Source organism: Triticum urartu, chromosome 5A (genome assembly GCF_056163025.1).
Source record: "Triticum urartu cultivar PI428250 chromosome 5A, HENAU_Tu73, whole genome shotgun sequence".
Taxonomy (NCBI): domain Eukaryota; kingdom Viridiplantae; phylum Streptophyta; class Magnoliopsida; order Poales; family Poaceae; genus Triticum; species Triticum urartu.
Genome location: NC_141877.1, coordinates 128053110 through 128070806, shown reverse-complemented (window position 1 = coordinate 128070806; position 17697 = coordinate 128053110). Strand labels below are relative to the sequence as shown.

The 17697-nt window shown below is 45.9% G+C and overlaps 1 protein-coding gene across 1 annotated transcript; it reads right to left on the bottom strand.

The window, feature by feature from the left end:
* Nucleotides 1-253: 253 nt before the first annotated feature.
* On the bottom strand, nt 254-3573 carry LOC125508144 (small COPII coat GTPase SAR1A). Its single transcript, XM_048672747.2, has 3 exons — nt 3309-3573; nt 2222-2353; nt 254-807 (listed from the first exon to the last, which is right to left on the bottom strand). The coding sequence occupies exons 1-3, from the start codon at nt 3435-3437 to the stop codon at nt 487-489; spliced, it is 582 nt and encodes a 193-aa protein (XP_048528704.1). The 5' UTR covers nt 3438-3573; the 3' UTR covers nt 254-486.
* Nucleotides 3574-17697: the final 14124 nt, after the last annotated feature.

The window sequence follows — 17697 nt, the reverse complement described above, 5'->3', positions numbered from 1 at the left end:
CCGGCGAGTCAACCACGAGTAAAACGCAAGCAGAATATCTGCAAATTAGATACTGAACTGCAACTGTTCATTTGTAGGGGCCAAGAAAATAGATGACAACCCTCAAATTGACTAAATACTGATGAAAGTTGTGTCAGCGCACCAGCTGCTGGTGCGCATCAGCTTCAGAGAATAGCAAAAACACATAGAACAGCAAATCTGGATGCACGAGGCTGCTATGACCATCATTCAGAATACCATGGAGCACCAGCAATGGAGTTCAAAGCATATCACCTTTTCAGACATCACATTGTTGTAATAACTCAACCAAAAAAAATCTAGGACGGAGTCCCCAGACTTTGAACTACATCCATTACATCACATATGTACTGGCACCATGACCAGCTAGCTCCCTAACACTCTGGTGGCAAGGTAAGGTAAAACAAGATTATCACCATGACTACTTATAACTCTTTTTTTTTCTTTCACCACTCCCCCCTGCCTGACCTACTTGATATACTGCGACATCCACTTGAACCCTTCGCCATAGCCCATCTTGCGGACGATGCTGCACATGAAGACCTCCAGGGGGCGGACATTGGACTCGCTGAGGCTCACCTTGCCCTTGCCAGTCGTGAAGTTGCTAAGACCCAGGTGGTAGCGGAGCTCTTCCTCTGAGGCGGCATAGGGGATGTCGATCTTGTTGCCCAGGATCAGGAAGGGGACGGTGGCCAGCGAATCGTCTGAGAGGAGGGCGTCGAGCTCCTTCTTGGATTCGGCAAACCTCTCTTTGTCATAGGCATCCACGAGGTACACCACTGCATCAACCTGACCACATGACAATCAGAAGATGGCATCAAACAGATGAAGTCCAGGATCGTTGCCGCGCCCAGTACTCAGAATGACAGAAAAGTACACTACTAAGTCAGAACAACATCATCAGGAGTAACAGAGACCGCCATGCATGCAGACAACATGAGTATACGCATAATGCACCAAAAGCTATGATTAAGCAGTTAAGCCTTCTTGGCCGCAAGATGCAAATTCAAGAGTTCGGTGCTACAGTATTACAAAACAATTTCATTACAAAATAAATCCTTATTATTCAGGGCGTTCCTAATGATATTCCTGCTAAAGTCTTGCCCAGCCAGGTTGGTTGCTGAGTTTATCTGATACTATACATGTATCCATTTGCTGTTTCAACTATGAACTTATTCTACCCCAAAACCGTTCTTATCTCCCTCTTAGTAATTGCAGCCCTATCCAAGTGTCCATTGTAAAACCAATTTAACCCTTCTGGATCTGGCCCCTTTGCCAGCACCAGAGATATTCTTATGTCCCCCTTTGTTCCACCAAACCTAATATTTCATGGTTTGGCAAATTTAGTTACACAAAATCTCGGAGCCCGATTGTATCCTCAAACTGATCCTGCTGCACACTCTACAGTATTAATGTAAATGTTTATGCTAACATTTCATCATCTGGGACTAGATCACTTAAGACTCCCAGAGTTCGATTGTGTCACCAAATTGATCCTGCTGCAACACTCTGATGAATATAACTCTTTCACTATGGTCATACACCGCTTAATCCAACATGCCAAAATGACTTGCTACCTCGTAATATTGTACGAAACCATTTTGGGGTAGAAGCAACATCTAAAGTAGATAAGAACAAAAGTCACAGCAGCATTTATGCTAATATACATTCAAAGGGGGTAAAAGGAAAACCACTGGTATTTCAATAGATTATTGTGCACACAGACTAATATGAAAGCATATTCCCACTTTACGTAAGCAACTAGATTGCCACATTGCACATATATCACTGGTGTTATATCATGGATCTTGATAGCTACATAATGGTGGGAGTGGGACAGCATATAGGAGTACTGGAGTCGGCTGATTGTGGTTCAAAATGCACTAACCCCACCGGCCAACAACTTGATAAATATTTCTCAACGCACAGCTGGTGTTACATGTGGGGACAAAAGTTAGGACATATTCTAGTGCATCCGTGCCAACCACTACTATCCACTGATAATGACATTTAATAGAACTTTTAGGGCTACTGTCATACTGTATCTATAATCTGTATTTCATATGGAAAGAAAAACATATCAAACAACAGCACAGTATTTCTAGAAACTACACCACAGGAGAAGAAATGCATTAAACAGATATAACAGCACCAAATAACTCATGTATAGTAAAGAGAGTAATAAGATAGAGGAAGATGAGACCTTGGCATAGTAATCCTTCCACACACGGCGAGCAATCTGATGGCCTCCTAAATCAAATGCCTTGAACTTGATCTTCCCGATGCTCAGCTCTTCAGAAGTTGGATACTGTGTAGGCTGATGCTGAACCAACCTCTGCCAGAAGGAACACAAACCCAAGTAAGATTTTATTCAGCCAAAAGGAGGACAAACATGTGATTTGGCATGCACTTTCTATGTTGAACTTGACTATGTACAGCTTCTGAGCATAATCGTCATGAGTAACTTAAAAGACTGATTACCAAACCAGGTCGGATAGTAAAAAGATCCCCCCCTTTATCGATAAGTGTGCAAACTTACTGACTTTAAAATAAAATCTAAACTCTCTGAAAAAGCATTTGCAGCAGATCTGACTTGCATGCCCCTGAATTACATGGTAGCTAGTACCCAGGACGGCCGGTCCTTTTCTAAGAAAAAAGGCATGGTAGCATTGAAGAAATCAACATGGAATCTTTTTACGCACGGATTACTGGAAGAAGCAAAATCTTATAAGGTGCTATATGGGAGTTTTCCAGATCTGGCAAGCAATCCAGTGCTCAAAGAAAGAACGCAGCTCGGCTACCAAAATGAAATCTGTCCACTACTATCCTCGACAGGAAACAAAGACTCAGGGTGCTAATCCACCAACTACTCCCAAATTGGGAACCCCTTTTACCACATACGATCGAAGCCACCCGAATCTAAAGAATATGGAATTTTTTTGGCAACGCACCGTGAAAATTCCACGGTTCGTTTGAAAATGGTCTATAAAGAAAATCCCCAAGAACTCTCACCGCTAAGATGAACATCTACTGGCACAGATGTCTCCAAATCTAAAATCCGAATAGAATCAAAATACTTCATTTAAAAATACAGATACTATGCGTGAACATATATATTAGGGGAAGGGATCAATCAATTACTCCTAAAACCACACGGATCATCCCGATCCAAGAACTATCACAATTCCTCCAACCTCGTCAAACTACCAAACCTTATTGCACGAAAAACGACTAATCCATCATATAAGGAACATAAGTAATAAGGAAAGGGCGGAAGTTCTTTTCCCTACCTCGTCCTTGAGCATGTGGAGGAGCGTGGTCTTGCCGGCGTTGTCGAGGCCGAGGAAGAGGATCTTGGCCTCCTTCTGCCAGAGTCCGAGCGACGCGAGCACCCCGTAGAACCAGTCCACAAGGAACATCTTCGGTCGCCGGCCGCCGTCGGTGGCCTCCCTCTCTGTCGCCGGAGCCGGAGGGGGGGCGCCTGTTAACGGATCTCGACGCGCACCCGCAGAAGGAAGGGATCGACTGGTGACGTGGCGGCCACCGCGCCGCTGAGACGGGGATTAATAGGAGGAGATGCGTTAGAATGACACCTGGGACAGCGCGGTGTGGGGCCCGGGGGTCAGAGGAGTAGGTGGGAGTTGGGTGGTTTGGAGAAAGACCGTGGGCCAGCAACTCGCGGGTTCCTTTTGTTTCTAGCAAGAAAGCACCCAGGTTTTTTCTTTGGGGATTCCATATGCAACGTGTAACCCTTAGGTCAGGCCAACTCCACCGCATGACCCTAAATCTATACCCATTTTGTCCGAATTTTGTCCGTATGGGGTAGAAATAGGGAGAACAAACGGCGGACAGAGGCCGCACAAACTCGCTGCACGCTACTACCCCATTTTCACCCCATACGTCGTGGGCGTGGGTGCACATGGTGGGCCAGGTACAGAAAAGGAGAGAGTGACATGTGGGGTCGAGGCGGACACAGGCGGACGACGAGGACGCAAAGGCGTCCGCTTTCTGTCCGCTTTGGCCCCAAACCGAGAGCAACTTTGGTTTGGAAATGGGGCAAAAGCGGACACGGGCCGGACAAAACGTCTGTATGCTCCCATGCATTGGGTCGTTTGATTTGTCCGTTTTATCCCAAACGGAAACAAACGGATCATTTAGGGTAGAAATGGGTCACGCGGTGGAGTTGGCCTCAAAAGTTACGACATGTATTTTCTGAAGTTTGAATTGAATTTTCTTCAAAGATAATTGGTTTTTTTTGCGGGTAAAGATAATTGATATTTTAGTCTTACTAGTTAATTGTCCGTGCGTTGCAACGGGTCAAATATTCTAGTATTTTAACCCGTGATCTACCAATATATATTGATGTGATTTTGTAAATAAATGTTTACCAAATCATGTTCATGATTTACATGCCCATATTTTAGGATTTTATTTTGTAATCACTTATTATCTTACCAAAGATAACATAATTTTATTCGGTAAATCAATAAAGATGGGCAATTAAGGCGGGTTTCAAGGAATGATATGCTTATAGTGAAAAAAAGGTTGAATGAAGCACTCCGTTTGACAGAAAATTTGAGAGGGGCGACGCTGCTGCTCCTGGTTGTTGCTAGTGATCTTTACGAAAGAGAGATTGGGAATGCGTTTATCATATGCAGATTCATGTACAGTTATTGACAGATTGCTCTTTGATTTAATATTTTAATTTTTCTTCAATAGGCTAATGAGTGCATGCTTCTGTTTGCACCAATTCGAGATAATAGTTGTGGCATGCAGCAATCAAGAGAACAAGGTCAAGCACTCAAGTCATGCTTAGACTTGATGGTCCTGGCATCCTCCTCCGTGGTATCTAAGTTTTTAATGTGTGCAGTTGAGTTCACAGGTATTGAAGTTTCTATGACGTGTGTCTTCAAATAAATTAACACTTTTGGCCCGTGGAATTTTTGGCCAAACACATCTTCTCAACCATAAGTAGAACATGGACAATCGTGAGACAAACCTAATTTATACACCGTCTAAAATATGGACCTTTAGAAAATATATAACTGAATTGTTCTCTTTACTAATTATACTGACCTACTTACCTTTAATTTCTTTGCAACCTTGTTTTCTAGATTTCATGGACATCTCAATGGTTTAGGTTCACTTAGGGCGGTGAAGAGCACGTGATGGTGGTTCGCAAAGACGACGTGAAGGGTGGGGTCTGTGGTGGAAGGGGATGTAGGATCGAAAGTATGTCTAGAGAGGGGGTGATTAGACTACTTGACCAAATAAAAATCTAGCATTTTCCTAATTTTAAGTCTTAGCAGATTTTAACAACTTAGCACAAGTCAAGCAATCAACCTACACATGCAAGTCTAAGAGTATAGCAGTGGAATGTAAAATATTGCACATGAAGTGTAACACCCTCGATGCGACTATAGCTCCCACGTGTCGAGGCACGACTTAGAGACATAATCGCATTGAAGGCATATGTCGCAAGTTAGGCAATCTTCACAACATCCCATGTAATGTAAATAATAAAGGGGAGATAACATAGTTGGCTTACACTCGCCACGTCAATCAAGTACATAAATAACATTACATCATCCAAACACTCATGGCCCGACTACGGCGCCAAAATAAAAGAGAACCCAACCTGCGACACGGTCCCAATCACCCCCAACTGGGCACCACTACTGATCATCGGGAAAGGAAACGTAGTATCGTTGAGAATCTTCGTCGAACTCCCACTTGAGCTCATACGCGTCTCCTGGAGCGGAATCATCAGGCCCTGCATTTGGTGTAATAGTAATCTGTGAGCCACAGGGACTCAGCAATCTCGTACCCTCGCGATCAAGACTATTTAAGTTTATAGGAATGGCAAGAGGTTAAATATGAGTGGAGCTGCAGCAAGCGACTAGCAAATATGGTGGCTAACTTATTCGCAAAAGAGAGCGAGAAGAGGAGGCAAAGCACGAGCGAGAAGCTAGAGAACAACCTGCGCAAACATTACTCCAACACCGTGTCCACTTCCCGGACTCCGCCGAGAAGAGGCCATCACGGTAACACACTCAGTTGATTCATTTTAATTAAGTTAAGGTTCAAGTTATCTACAACCGGACATTAACAAATTCCCATCTGCCCATAACCGCGGGCACGGCTTTCGAAAGTTCAATCCCTGCAGGGGAGTCCCAACTTAGCCCATGACAAGCTCTCAGGGTCAACGAAGGAATAGACCTCCTCCCAAGACGTTCCGATCAGACTCGGTATCTCGGTAATTCAAGACACTTCGACAGGTTAAAACAAGACCAGCAACACCGCCCGAATGTGCCGACAAATCCCGATAGGAGCTGCACATATCTCTTTCTCAGGGCACACTCAGATGAGCGGTCCATACAACTAAAACCAAACCTCGAGTTTCCCCGAGGGGGCGCTGCACAGGACTCTAGTTTGGACCAACACTCAGAGGAGCACTGGCCCGGGGGGGTTAAAATAAGATGACCCGCGGGCTCCGGAAACCCGAGGGAAAGAGGCTAGGTGACAAATGGTAAGACCAAGGTTGGGCATTGCTGGAAAAGCTTTAATCAAGGCGAACTATCAAGGGGTTCCCATTATAACCCAACCGCGTAAGGAACGCAAAAATCCGGGAACATAACACCGATATGACGGAAACTAGGGCGGCAAGAGTGGAACAAAACACTAGGCGAGAGCCCGAGCCTTCCACCCTTTACCAAGTGTATAGATGCATTAAGATAACATAGCAATATAATGATATCCCAATAAATACATAAATGTTCCAACAAGGAACGGCCTCCAATCTTCACCTGCAACTAGCAACGCTATAAGAGGGGCTGAGCAACGCGGTAACATAGCCAATCAACGGTTTGCTAGGACAATGGTGGGTTAGAGGTTTGACATGGCAATTTGGGAGGCTTGCAAGCAAGTGGTAGATATCGTAGCAATGGCATAGCAAAAGAGCGAGCAAACTAGCATAGCAAAGATAGTAGTGATATCGAGGGTATGATCATCTTGCCTGCACAGTTGTCAGAGTTGACTGAATCCTCGAAAGCAATCTCAACGGGCTCCTCGTTAGCAAACTTGTCTTCCGGCTCTACCCAAACAAGACAAACAAGCAACAAGGATACAATCAACCACGTGCAAACTCAATCAACACGATGCAACGATGATATGCTATGCGGGATGCGATGCGGGATGCAAAATGCAAGATATGATAGGAAATGCATGAATCTGGCCCCAACTTGGAATTCCAAGGGTGCCACTGGAAAGATGAGATGAAATCGCTTGAAAACGATATAAAGAACGCCGGAATCGGAGTTACGGTTTGGAAATGGCAAGCGATTCAAAAATGACACCGGTCTGCGATTTACAGCAAGTAGGCATCTAAATGCAATGAGATGAACATGCTACAGCATCCAAAAATGACAACAAAATACATGGCAGGGATGCACACAAGATGCTTAACAAAAGTCTAGCACTGAGCTACGGCCAAATCATACATTAACAGGTTCAAACAAGCATGGCAAAAACGCAAATGGTAAAACAGATCTCAGACTTAGTGAAATTAACACTTGTCTGGAATTTCAGATCATATAGCCCTCTTCGGAGCAATAAAACAACAAGCTACAGGACCTGAACATGGCAAAGAAAGACATGGAATGGAGCTACTCAACAAGCTTAACAAAAGTCCCTTAGTGACCTTGAGCCAAAAGGAAACACAAAATATACTAACAAGCACACGAACATAGCAAAAACATAATCAGTTTCAGACTTGGTGAAAAACTGGGACATGCTGAAACATAACTCACGAAGGCGTGTTTACGAGCTCGATGCACTCACTACAGAGCAAGTCATGGCAATACAAGCATACATCCCTTAAGAAGGCACAAAATACAAGCTAGACATGGCAAGAACAATGGCATAGCATGCACGGATCAACTACAATAGCATCGGCAAAATCGCAAACAAGTTGACGATCTGCCCAGATTCGCAACGAAGCAAAAGTAGAGCTCGATTGACTCAAGCTAGGGTGCTCCATAATTGCAAACAAAGACATGGATGGATAGAGCACTACAAGATTAACAAAACCCCCTTACTGATCATTCTCAAAAGAGGCATGGATCACTAGGAAACAACATGAATATATGGCATCATGAACTAAACAATCCCAGGACTTTGTGAAATTACTGTCCCTGAAAACAGAATTAGCTAGTGCACCACTTTGCAAGCTTGCACAAGTCACCACACACCTCCTAAAAATACATGGGTTGCACCTCTGGATAGATGACAAAACCTTTAACAAAACATATGAAGAACTCACGGCCATAGCATGCACACATTAATCATGACAAAAATGACAAAAGTGCTAAACGGAGTAACATATCTGACAATTAACTCAAGTAGCCCTCTTCTAACGGCATTTCAGACATCAAGATGAGCTCAAATTAAAATGATGCAATGGAACGAAATGATGTACTTTCTGAGATGAACATTTTGATATGCTATATGCCCAAATCGGAGCTACGGACGCAATGTTACGGGGCCTCGAACAGGAGCATATGAAGTAAAAATTCTGGGACTTAGCAAAAAAACGACCTAGGGTTAGGATTTCAGATCTGAGATCTACGCGGGTTACGAGGTCGCCGGAGTTACTGTTCACTGCCGGAACGTCGCCGGACTTGGCGAGGGGAGGCACACCGGCCGATGAGGGAGGAGGCGGCAAGGGGCGGCGACCGGGGCGACGGCGGCTCGGGTCGCGCGCGGCGCCGGGGCATCGGGCGGCGGGCGAAGACGAGGACCGGCGGGCGGAGGCGGCGAGATCCCGGCGCTTCGGCGGCGAGATTCCGGCGTGGCGGCGGCGGCTGGACGGCTCGGTGGCGGCGGGAGGAAGGAGACGGCGGCGCGCGCGGGCGAGCGCCTCGGCCCGGGCGGGAGCGGTGGAGGGCCCGACCTGGGCCTCTGCGGGCCGGCGGCGGGGACGGCGGCGCAGCCAATGGGGCACCGACACGTGGCGGCGGCGGGCGGTGGCGGACACGTCTGGCCCGAATCGGACGTGTCCGTCGGCAGGAGGTGCAGTTTTAGGGTTTCGGGGAGAACGAAGATCCGAAAACGGAGGGGTGTATATATAGGCCTAGAGGGAGCTAGGAGAGTCCAAATGAGGTGCGGTTTTCGGCCATGCGATCGTGATCGAACGCTCTAGGACATGGAGCAGAGTTTGGTGGATTTTGGGCCAAATTAGAGGGGTGTTGGGCTGCAACACACACGAGGCCTTTTCGGTCCCTCGGTTAACCGTTGGAGTATCAAACGAAGTCCAAATGATACGAAACTTGACAGGCGGTCTACCGATAGTAAACCAAGGCCGCTTGGTAAGTATCGGTCCAATCCGGAAATGTTTAATCCCCACACACGAAAGAAAGTTAGAAATGACCACCGGAGGAGAACGAAGCGCCGGAATGCAAAACGGACAACGGGGAAAATGCTCGAATATATGAGACGAACACGTAAGCAAATGCAATGCACATGATGACATGATATGAGATGCATGACAACGATAACAACACACGGAGACAAAGACCCGAACCCGTGGAAATAAATATAACTTAACGCCGGAAACGGCAAGAGTTGGAGTACAAATAGGGAAAGTTACATCCGGGGTGTTACAACACTCCACCACTACGAAAAGATCTCGTCCCGAGATCTAGGACTGAAAGGACGCCGGGTACTCAGAATGGAGGTGATCCTCGCGTTCCCAGGTAGCTTCACGGTCGGAATGGTGTGACCACTTGACTTTGAGAAATTTGATTGACTTGTTGCGAGTCTTCCGTTCAGTCTCTTCAAGAATAGCAACTGGGTGCTCACGGTAAGAGAGATCTTCTTGGAGCTCAATGTCCTCGAAGTTGACGGTGCGGTCAGGAGTCTTGAAGCACTTTCGAAGCTGAGAGACATGGAACACGTCATGAACATTTGCAAAGTTTGAAGGAAGCTCGAGTTGATAGGCGAGGTCGCCTCTCTTGCTGACAATCTTGAAAGGTCCCACGTATCTAGGAGCAAGCTTCCCTTTGATACCGAAGCGACGAGTACCTTTCATAGGAGAGACACGAAGGTAAACATGATCTCCGATCTTGAAAGCCAAATCACGGTGCTTACTATCATAGTAGCTCTTCTGGCGGGATTGGGCTGCTTTGAGGTTATCACGAATGACTTTGCACATTTCTTCTGCCTCTGTGATTAAGTCATTACCCAAAAGCTGACGTTCACCGGTTTCAGACCAGTTGAGAGGGGTACGGCACTTCCTGCCATACAGAATTTCAAAAGGGGCCTTGCCCGAACTTGCTTGAAAACTGTTGTTGTAGGAGAATTCAGCATAAGGAAGACAATCCTCTCACTTCATGCCGAAGGAGATCACACAAGCCCTGAGCATATCTTCAAGAATCTGGTTGACACGCTCGACTTGACCGCTTGTTTGAGGATGGAAAGCTGTGCTGAAGCGGATGTTAGTGCCCATGGCCTTCTGGAAAGAATCCCAAAACTTCGAGGTAAAGATGTTGCCACGGTCTGAAGAGATCACTTGAGGAATACCGTGCAGAGAGACAATTCGAGAGGTATAGAGTTCCGCCAATTGAGCTGCAGTGATCGACTCTTTGATAGGCAGAAAATGAGCCACTTTGGTGAGTTTGTCGATGGCAACAAATATAGCATCATTGCCACGCTTGGACTTTGGAAACCTAGTCACGAAGTCCATTTCAATGTGGTCAAACTTTCATTCTGGAATGGCAAGAGGTTGGAGGAGACCTGCTGGCCTTTGGTGTTCTGCCTTCACTCTTCTGCAGACATCACATTCATTCATGAATTGAGCGATCTCGCGCTTCATTCGAGTCCACCAATAAGCTTGCTTAAGATCCTGATACATCTTCGTGCTCCCAGGGTGGATGGAGAGGAGAGAATTGTGGGCCTCGTTCATGATCACTTTACGAAGTTCACCTTTGGGCACAACGATACGATCCTCGAAGAAGAGAGTGTCCTTGTCATCAAGGCGGTAGCACTTGTACTTGGACTGACTCTTGGCAATCCCAATCTTCACCTTTTTCACCATAGCATCAAGAAGCTGGGCTTGGCGAATCTGGTCTTCTAAGGTAGGAGAGACTTGAAGGTTGGCGAGGAAACCTTGAGGAACAACTTGCAGATTAAGCTTGCGGAAAGCTTCACAAAGCTCGGGTTGATAAGGCTTGAGAATCAGACTGTTGCAGTAAGCCTTTCTGCTCAAAGCGTCAGCAATCACATTGGCCTTGCCTGGAGTATACTCGATACTCGGATTATACTCTTGAATCATTTCGACCCATCGAGTTTGCCTGAGGTTGAGATTAGGCTGAGTGAAGATGTACTTGAGACTCTTGTGATCAGTGAAAATGTCCACTTTTCTTCCCAATAGAAGATGTCTCCAAGTCAAAAGAGCATGCACAACTGCCGCCAACTCGAGATCGTGAGTGGGGTAGTTCTTCTCATTAGGCTTCAACTGGCGAGATGTATAAGCAACAACTTTCTTTTCTTGCATCAATACTGCGCCAAGACCTTGGAGAGAGGCATCACAAAAGACCTCGTACGGCTTGGATTCATCAGGCGGAGTCAGAACTGGAGCAGTGATCAACTTCTCTTTCAAAGTGTTGAAAGCAATATCACACTCCAGAGACCAAACGTACTTGACGTGCTTCTGAAGAAGATTAGAGAGAGGCTTCGCGATCTTAGAAAAGTTTTCAATGAATCTTCGGCAATAGCTTGCGAGACCGAGAAAACTGCGGAGTTGCTTCACATTCTGAGGAGGTTCCCAATTCACAATTGCAGACACCTTCTCAGGATTTACGGCAATGCCCTTGGCAGAGATGATATGACCAAGATAAAGAACCTCATCGAGCCAAAATTCACACTTGGAGAACTTGGCGTAGAACTGATGTTCTCTTAGCTTATCAAGAACCAAACACAAGTGCTTGGCATGATCTTCCTTGTTCTTCGAGAAAACCAGAATGTCGTCGAGATAGACCAAAACGAAGTCATTGGTGTAGGCGTTGAAGATGAAGTTCATCATGCGAGAGAACGTCGGAGGAGCGTTGGCGAGGCCAAAAGACATGACAGTATATTCATATGAACCAAAGCTTGGGAATATCTTCTTCACGAATCCGAATCTGGTGATAACCCATACGGAGATCAAGCTTGGAGAATACTTGGGAACCTTTGAGTTGTTCGAACAGCTCATTGATGTTGGGAAGTGGGTATTTGTTCTTGATGGTCTTCTTGTTCACTGGACGGTAATCAACACAAAGTCGGTCCGTTCCATCCTTCTTCTTCACAAAAAGAACACCACAACCCCACGGAGAAGAACTAGGCCGGATTAGACCCATTTACTCTTGCATATTGAGTTGCTTCTTCAGCTCCTTCAACTCTTCAGGACCGAGCTTGTAAGGATGTTTGCACACAGGTTCCGTGCCGGGCTCAAGATCAATAACGAATTCAACTGGTCGGTGCGGAGGCATTCCTGGGAGCTCTTCTAGAAAGACGTCTTGATATTCGCAATGACTGGAATTTGAGAGATGGCATCCAATTCACCCTTCTCATTGAGAGAAAACAGACGAATGGTATTATCCTGAGCGGCAAAGACAATTACATCCTCAGACGAATGAGTCAATTGAATCTGCCTGGCAGCACAATCAAGATGTGCCTTGTGCTTAGAAAGCCAATCCATTCCGAGAATAAGATCAATATCCGAGTTACCAAGAACAATTGGGGAAGAAAGGAACTTGTAGTCACCCAATGTGATAGTAACCTCCGGGACGCAGGTGTTAGCTGTCATCTGCTTGCCCGGTGACACAATTTGCAAGGAACTTTGCAGATACTGATAATCACACTCATACTTTGATGCAAAAGGTTTGGAAATGAAGCAATGCGATGCACCCGTGTCAAAAAGAACTTTTGCAGGAATATCATTAACAGGAAGGTTACCCATGATCACATCTGACGAGTCCTTTGCCCGAGCTGCATTCATCAAATTGACCTTGGCATGCTTGGGATTATGCTTGACCACCGCTATACTTGCCGATCTCACAGGAGGAGGAGGAGGAAGACGCCTCTGGTTGAGACACTTGTTGGCATAGTGACCCTTCTGTTGGCACTTGTTGCACGTGACCTCTGAAAGCGGACGGTGATACGGAGCACTCAATCTTGGAGCTTGGAACAAAGTCTTGTTCTGAAAACCAGGGTTGGGTGGGTGGGAAGAACCACTCCCACCTTTGCTCTTTTGCTGAAACGGCTGACGGAACGGAGGAGGAGGAAGCCAAAACTTCTGCTGCTTGGCCACTTGAGTAGAGGAAGAAGGAGTAGCATCTCTGACTCGCTTCTTGGAAGCACCACACCTCAACTGAGCAGCCTCTTGCTTCAATGCCATGTTGTAGAACTCATCGTATCTCAAGGGCTCAAAGAGGACAAGAGCGAGCTGAATTTCTTCTCTAAGACCAGCCCTGAACTGATATATCATGCTCTTCTCATCAGGGACGTCCTGCTTGGCAAAGCGGGCAAGCTTCTGGAACAACTTGTTGTAGTCATAGACAGACAAGGAGCCTTGCTTCAGATTGCGGAATTCCTCACGCTTGCTTTCAACCACGCTTTGGGGAATATGATGAGCTCGGAAATCTTGACGGAAATCATCCCAAGTGATAACACGTCCACCTCTGGAATCCTTGTACTGCTGGAACCATTCTGCAGCTTGATCTTTGAGTTGGAAGGAAGCGAACTTGACAAAGTCCTCAGGTCTGACGTTACTGCACTCGAAATGCTTGCACAGATCCACAAGCCAATCGTCAGCATCGGTTGCCTCAACACAATTGCTGAAAGTCTTTGGCCCATTAGCAAGGAACTGGTTGAGTGTAGCAAAGTGACTTTGGTTGCTGCCTTGATTCCCTTGACTGCCTTGATTGCGCTCTTGAAGAATTTGCATAATCAGCTGTGTGTCTGCATTGGTTGCGGCCATCACAGCTTGCCATGCCTCCGGAGGAGGTGGAGGTGGTGGCGGATCAGGATTCGGAGTCGTGCGCGTTGGAGGAGCCATCCTGAAGAGGTTGACCACCATTAGCACATTGACAGATAAATATTGAAGCTGAATCCAACGGAATGAAAATTGCAACATATAGTCTTCACATCCGAACAAAACGAACGAATGCATTCCTCTTAAAATGGTCACATATCCATAAATTGCGAAGCCACGTAGAATTAAGGTAGAGAAATAAACCAACAAGGTACGGATCAAGAACGAATAATCGGTAAGAAATCCCAATCTCAAACCAATATTCGTGGAAGAAGAACTAGAGCTACTAGAATTCCCACCTATGAAACTCCCGAACCTTTCCGGTTATGCAATCAGGTGTTGGGGATACAGGGGAAGCATAATATCTCACCCAAACTAGCAATTCCTACATCCAGCTGTATCCATCCTTCAACACATAACCAAGAAAAACTTTAGAAACCATCTACCTCAACCTTCGAAAAGCATCCGTTATACAAGTTATGGCGATACTCCCGAACTCCCGCCCCAATACTGGGTGGCGTCGAGGTTATCTCACCAACGAACTGCATAAAAGAGATTTTCGATGTCAGCGTACTAAACTCAGGTATTCCAGAACTACAACGATAAAATTATGATGACAACACCTCAGAGCTCAACTCCCCGGGACACTTCCACTAAACCCCTGACAGGAGGCACCAAGTCAATGTTCTCATCATAAAACCATCGGAACGATTCCAAGATACCTGCGTGATCCTAAATTTTTTTTAGTGAAATTTGAGAAGAGAAGAGTCAAAACTCTACGTCAGGAAGCCTTACCAGAGCGATGAGGAGACTGGGAAGTAAAAAGAATTCCTAATCTCTCCGATATATAATTCCTAAAGGACTCAAAACATTTTTCTAGACACAACTCGGCCGCTAAAAACGATCAAGCAATGGGGCTCCAAAGGTCGGGGAAGGCTCTGATACCAACTTGTAACACCCTCGATGCGACTATAGCTCCCACGTGTTGCGGCACGACTTAGAGACATAATCGCATTGAAGGCATATGTCGCAAGTTAGGCAATCTTCACAACATCCCATGTAATGTAAATAATAAAGGGGAGATAACATAGTTGGCTTACACTCGCCACGTCAATCAAGTACATAAATAACATTACATCATCCAAACACTCATGGCCCGACTACGGCGCCAAAATAAAAGAGAACCCAACCTGCGACATGGTCCCAATCACCCCCAACTGGGCACCACTACTGATCATCGGGAAAGGAAACGTAGTATCATTGAGAGTCTTCGTCGAACTCCCACTTGAGCTCATACGCGTCTCCTGGAGCGGAATCATCAGGCCCTGCATCTGGTGTAATAGTAATCTGTGAGCCACAGGGACTCAGCAATCTCGTACCCTCGCGATCAAGACTATTTAAGCTTATAGGAATGGCAAGAGGTTAAATATGAGTGGAGCTGCAGCAAGCGACTAGCAAATATGGTGGCTAACTTATTCGCAAAAGAGAGCAAGAAGAGGAGGCAAAGCACGAGCGAGAAGCTAGAGAACAACCTACGCAAACATTACTCCAACACCGTGTCCACTTCCCGGACTCCGCCGAGAAGAGGCCATCACGGTAACACACTCAGTTGATTCATTTTAATTAAGTTAAGGTTCAAGTTATCTACAACCGGACATTAACAAATTCCCATCTGCCCATAACCGCGGGCACGGCTTTCGAAAGTTCAATCCCTGCAGGGGAGTCCCAACTTAGCCCATGACAAGCTCTCACGGTCAACGAAGGAATAGACCTCCTCCCAAGACGTTCCGATCAGACTCGGTATCTCGGTAATTCAAGACACTTCGACAGGTTAAAACAAGACCAGCAACACCGCCCGAATGTGCCGACAAATCCCGATAGGAGCTGCACATATCTCTTTCTCAGGGCACACTCAGATGAGCGGTCCATACAACTAAAACCAAACCTCGAGTTTCCCCGAGGGGGCGCTGCACAGGACTCTAGTTTGGACCAACACTCAGAGGAGCACTGGCCCGGGGGGGGGGGTTAAAATAAGATGACCCGCGAGATCCGGAAACCCGAGGGAAAGAGGCTAGGTGACAAATGGTAAGACCAAGGTTGGGCATTGCTGGAAAAGCTTTAATCAAGGCGAACTATCAAGGGGTTCCCATTATAACCCAACCGCGTAAGGAACGCAAAAATCCGGGAACATAACACCGATATGACGGAAACTAGGGCGGCAAGAGTGGAACAAAACACTAGGCGAGAGCCCGAGCCTTCCACCCTTTACCAAGTGTATAGATGCATTAAGATAACATAGCAATATAATGATATCCCAATAAATACATAAATGTTCCAACAAGGAACGGCCTCCAATCTTCACCTGCAACTAGCAACGCTATAAGAGGGGCTGAGCAACGCGGTAACATAGCCAATCAACGGTTTGCTAGGACAATGGTGGGTTAGAGGTTTGACATGGCAATTTGGGAGGCTTGCAAGCAAGTGGTAGACATCGTAGCAATGGCATAGCAAAAGAGCGAGCAAACTAGCATAGCAAAGATAGTAGTGATATCGAGGGTATGATCATCTTGCCTGCACACTTGTCAGAGTTGACTGGATCCTCGAAAGCAATCTCAACGGGCTCCTCGTTAGCAAACTCGTCTTCCGGCTCTACCCAAACAAGACAAACAAGCAACAAGGATACAATCAACCACGTGCAAACTCAATCAACACGATGCAACGATGATATGCTATGCGGGATGCGATGCGGGATGCAAAATGCAAGATATGACAGGAAATGCATGAATCTGGCCCCAACTTGGAATTCCAAGGGTGCCACTGGAAAGATGAGATGAAATTGCTTGAAAACGATATAAAGAATGCCGGAATCGGAGTTACGGTTTGGAAATGGCAAGCGATTCAAAAATGACACCGGTCTGCGATTTACAGCAAGTAGGCATCTAAATGCAATGATATGAACATGCTACAGCATCCAAACATGACAACAAAATACATGGCAGGGATGCACACAAGATGCTTAACAAAAGTCTAGCACTGAGCTACGGCCAAATCATACATTAACAGGTTCAAACAAGCATGGCAAAAACGCAAATGGTAAAACAGATCTCAGACTTAGTGAAATTAACACTTGTCTGGAATTTCAGATCATATAGCCCTCTTCGGAGCAATAAAACAACAAGCTACAGGACCTGAACATGGCAAAGAAAGACATGGAATGGAGCTACTCAACAAGCTTAACAAAAGTCCCTTAGTGACCTTGAGCCAAAAGGAAACACAAAATATACTAACAAGCAGATGAACATAGCAAAAACATAATCAATTTCAGACTTGGTGAAAAACTGGGACATGCTGAAACATAACTCACGAAGGCGTGTTTACGAGCTCGATGCACTCACTACAGAGCAAGTCATGGCAAGACAAGCATACATCCCTTAAGAAGGCACAAAATGCAAGCTAGACATGGCAAGAACAATGGCATAGCATGCACGGATCAACTACAATAGCATCGGCAAAATCGCAAACAAGTTGACGATCTGCCCAGATCCGCAACGAAGCAAAAGTACAGCTCGATTGACTCAAGCTAGGGTGCTCCATAATTGAAAACAAAGACA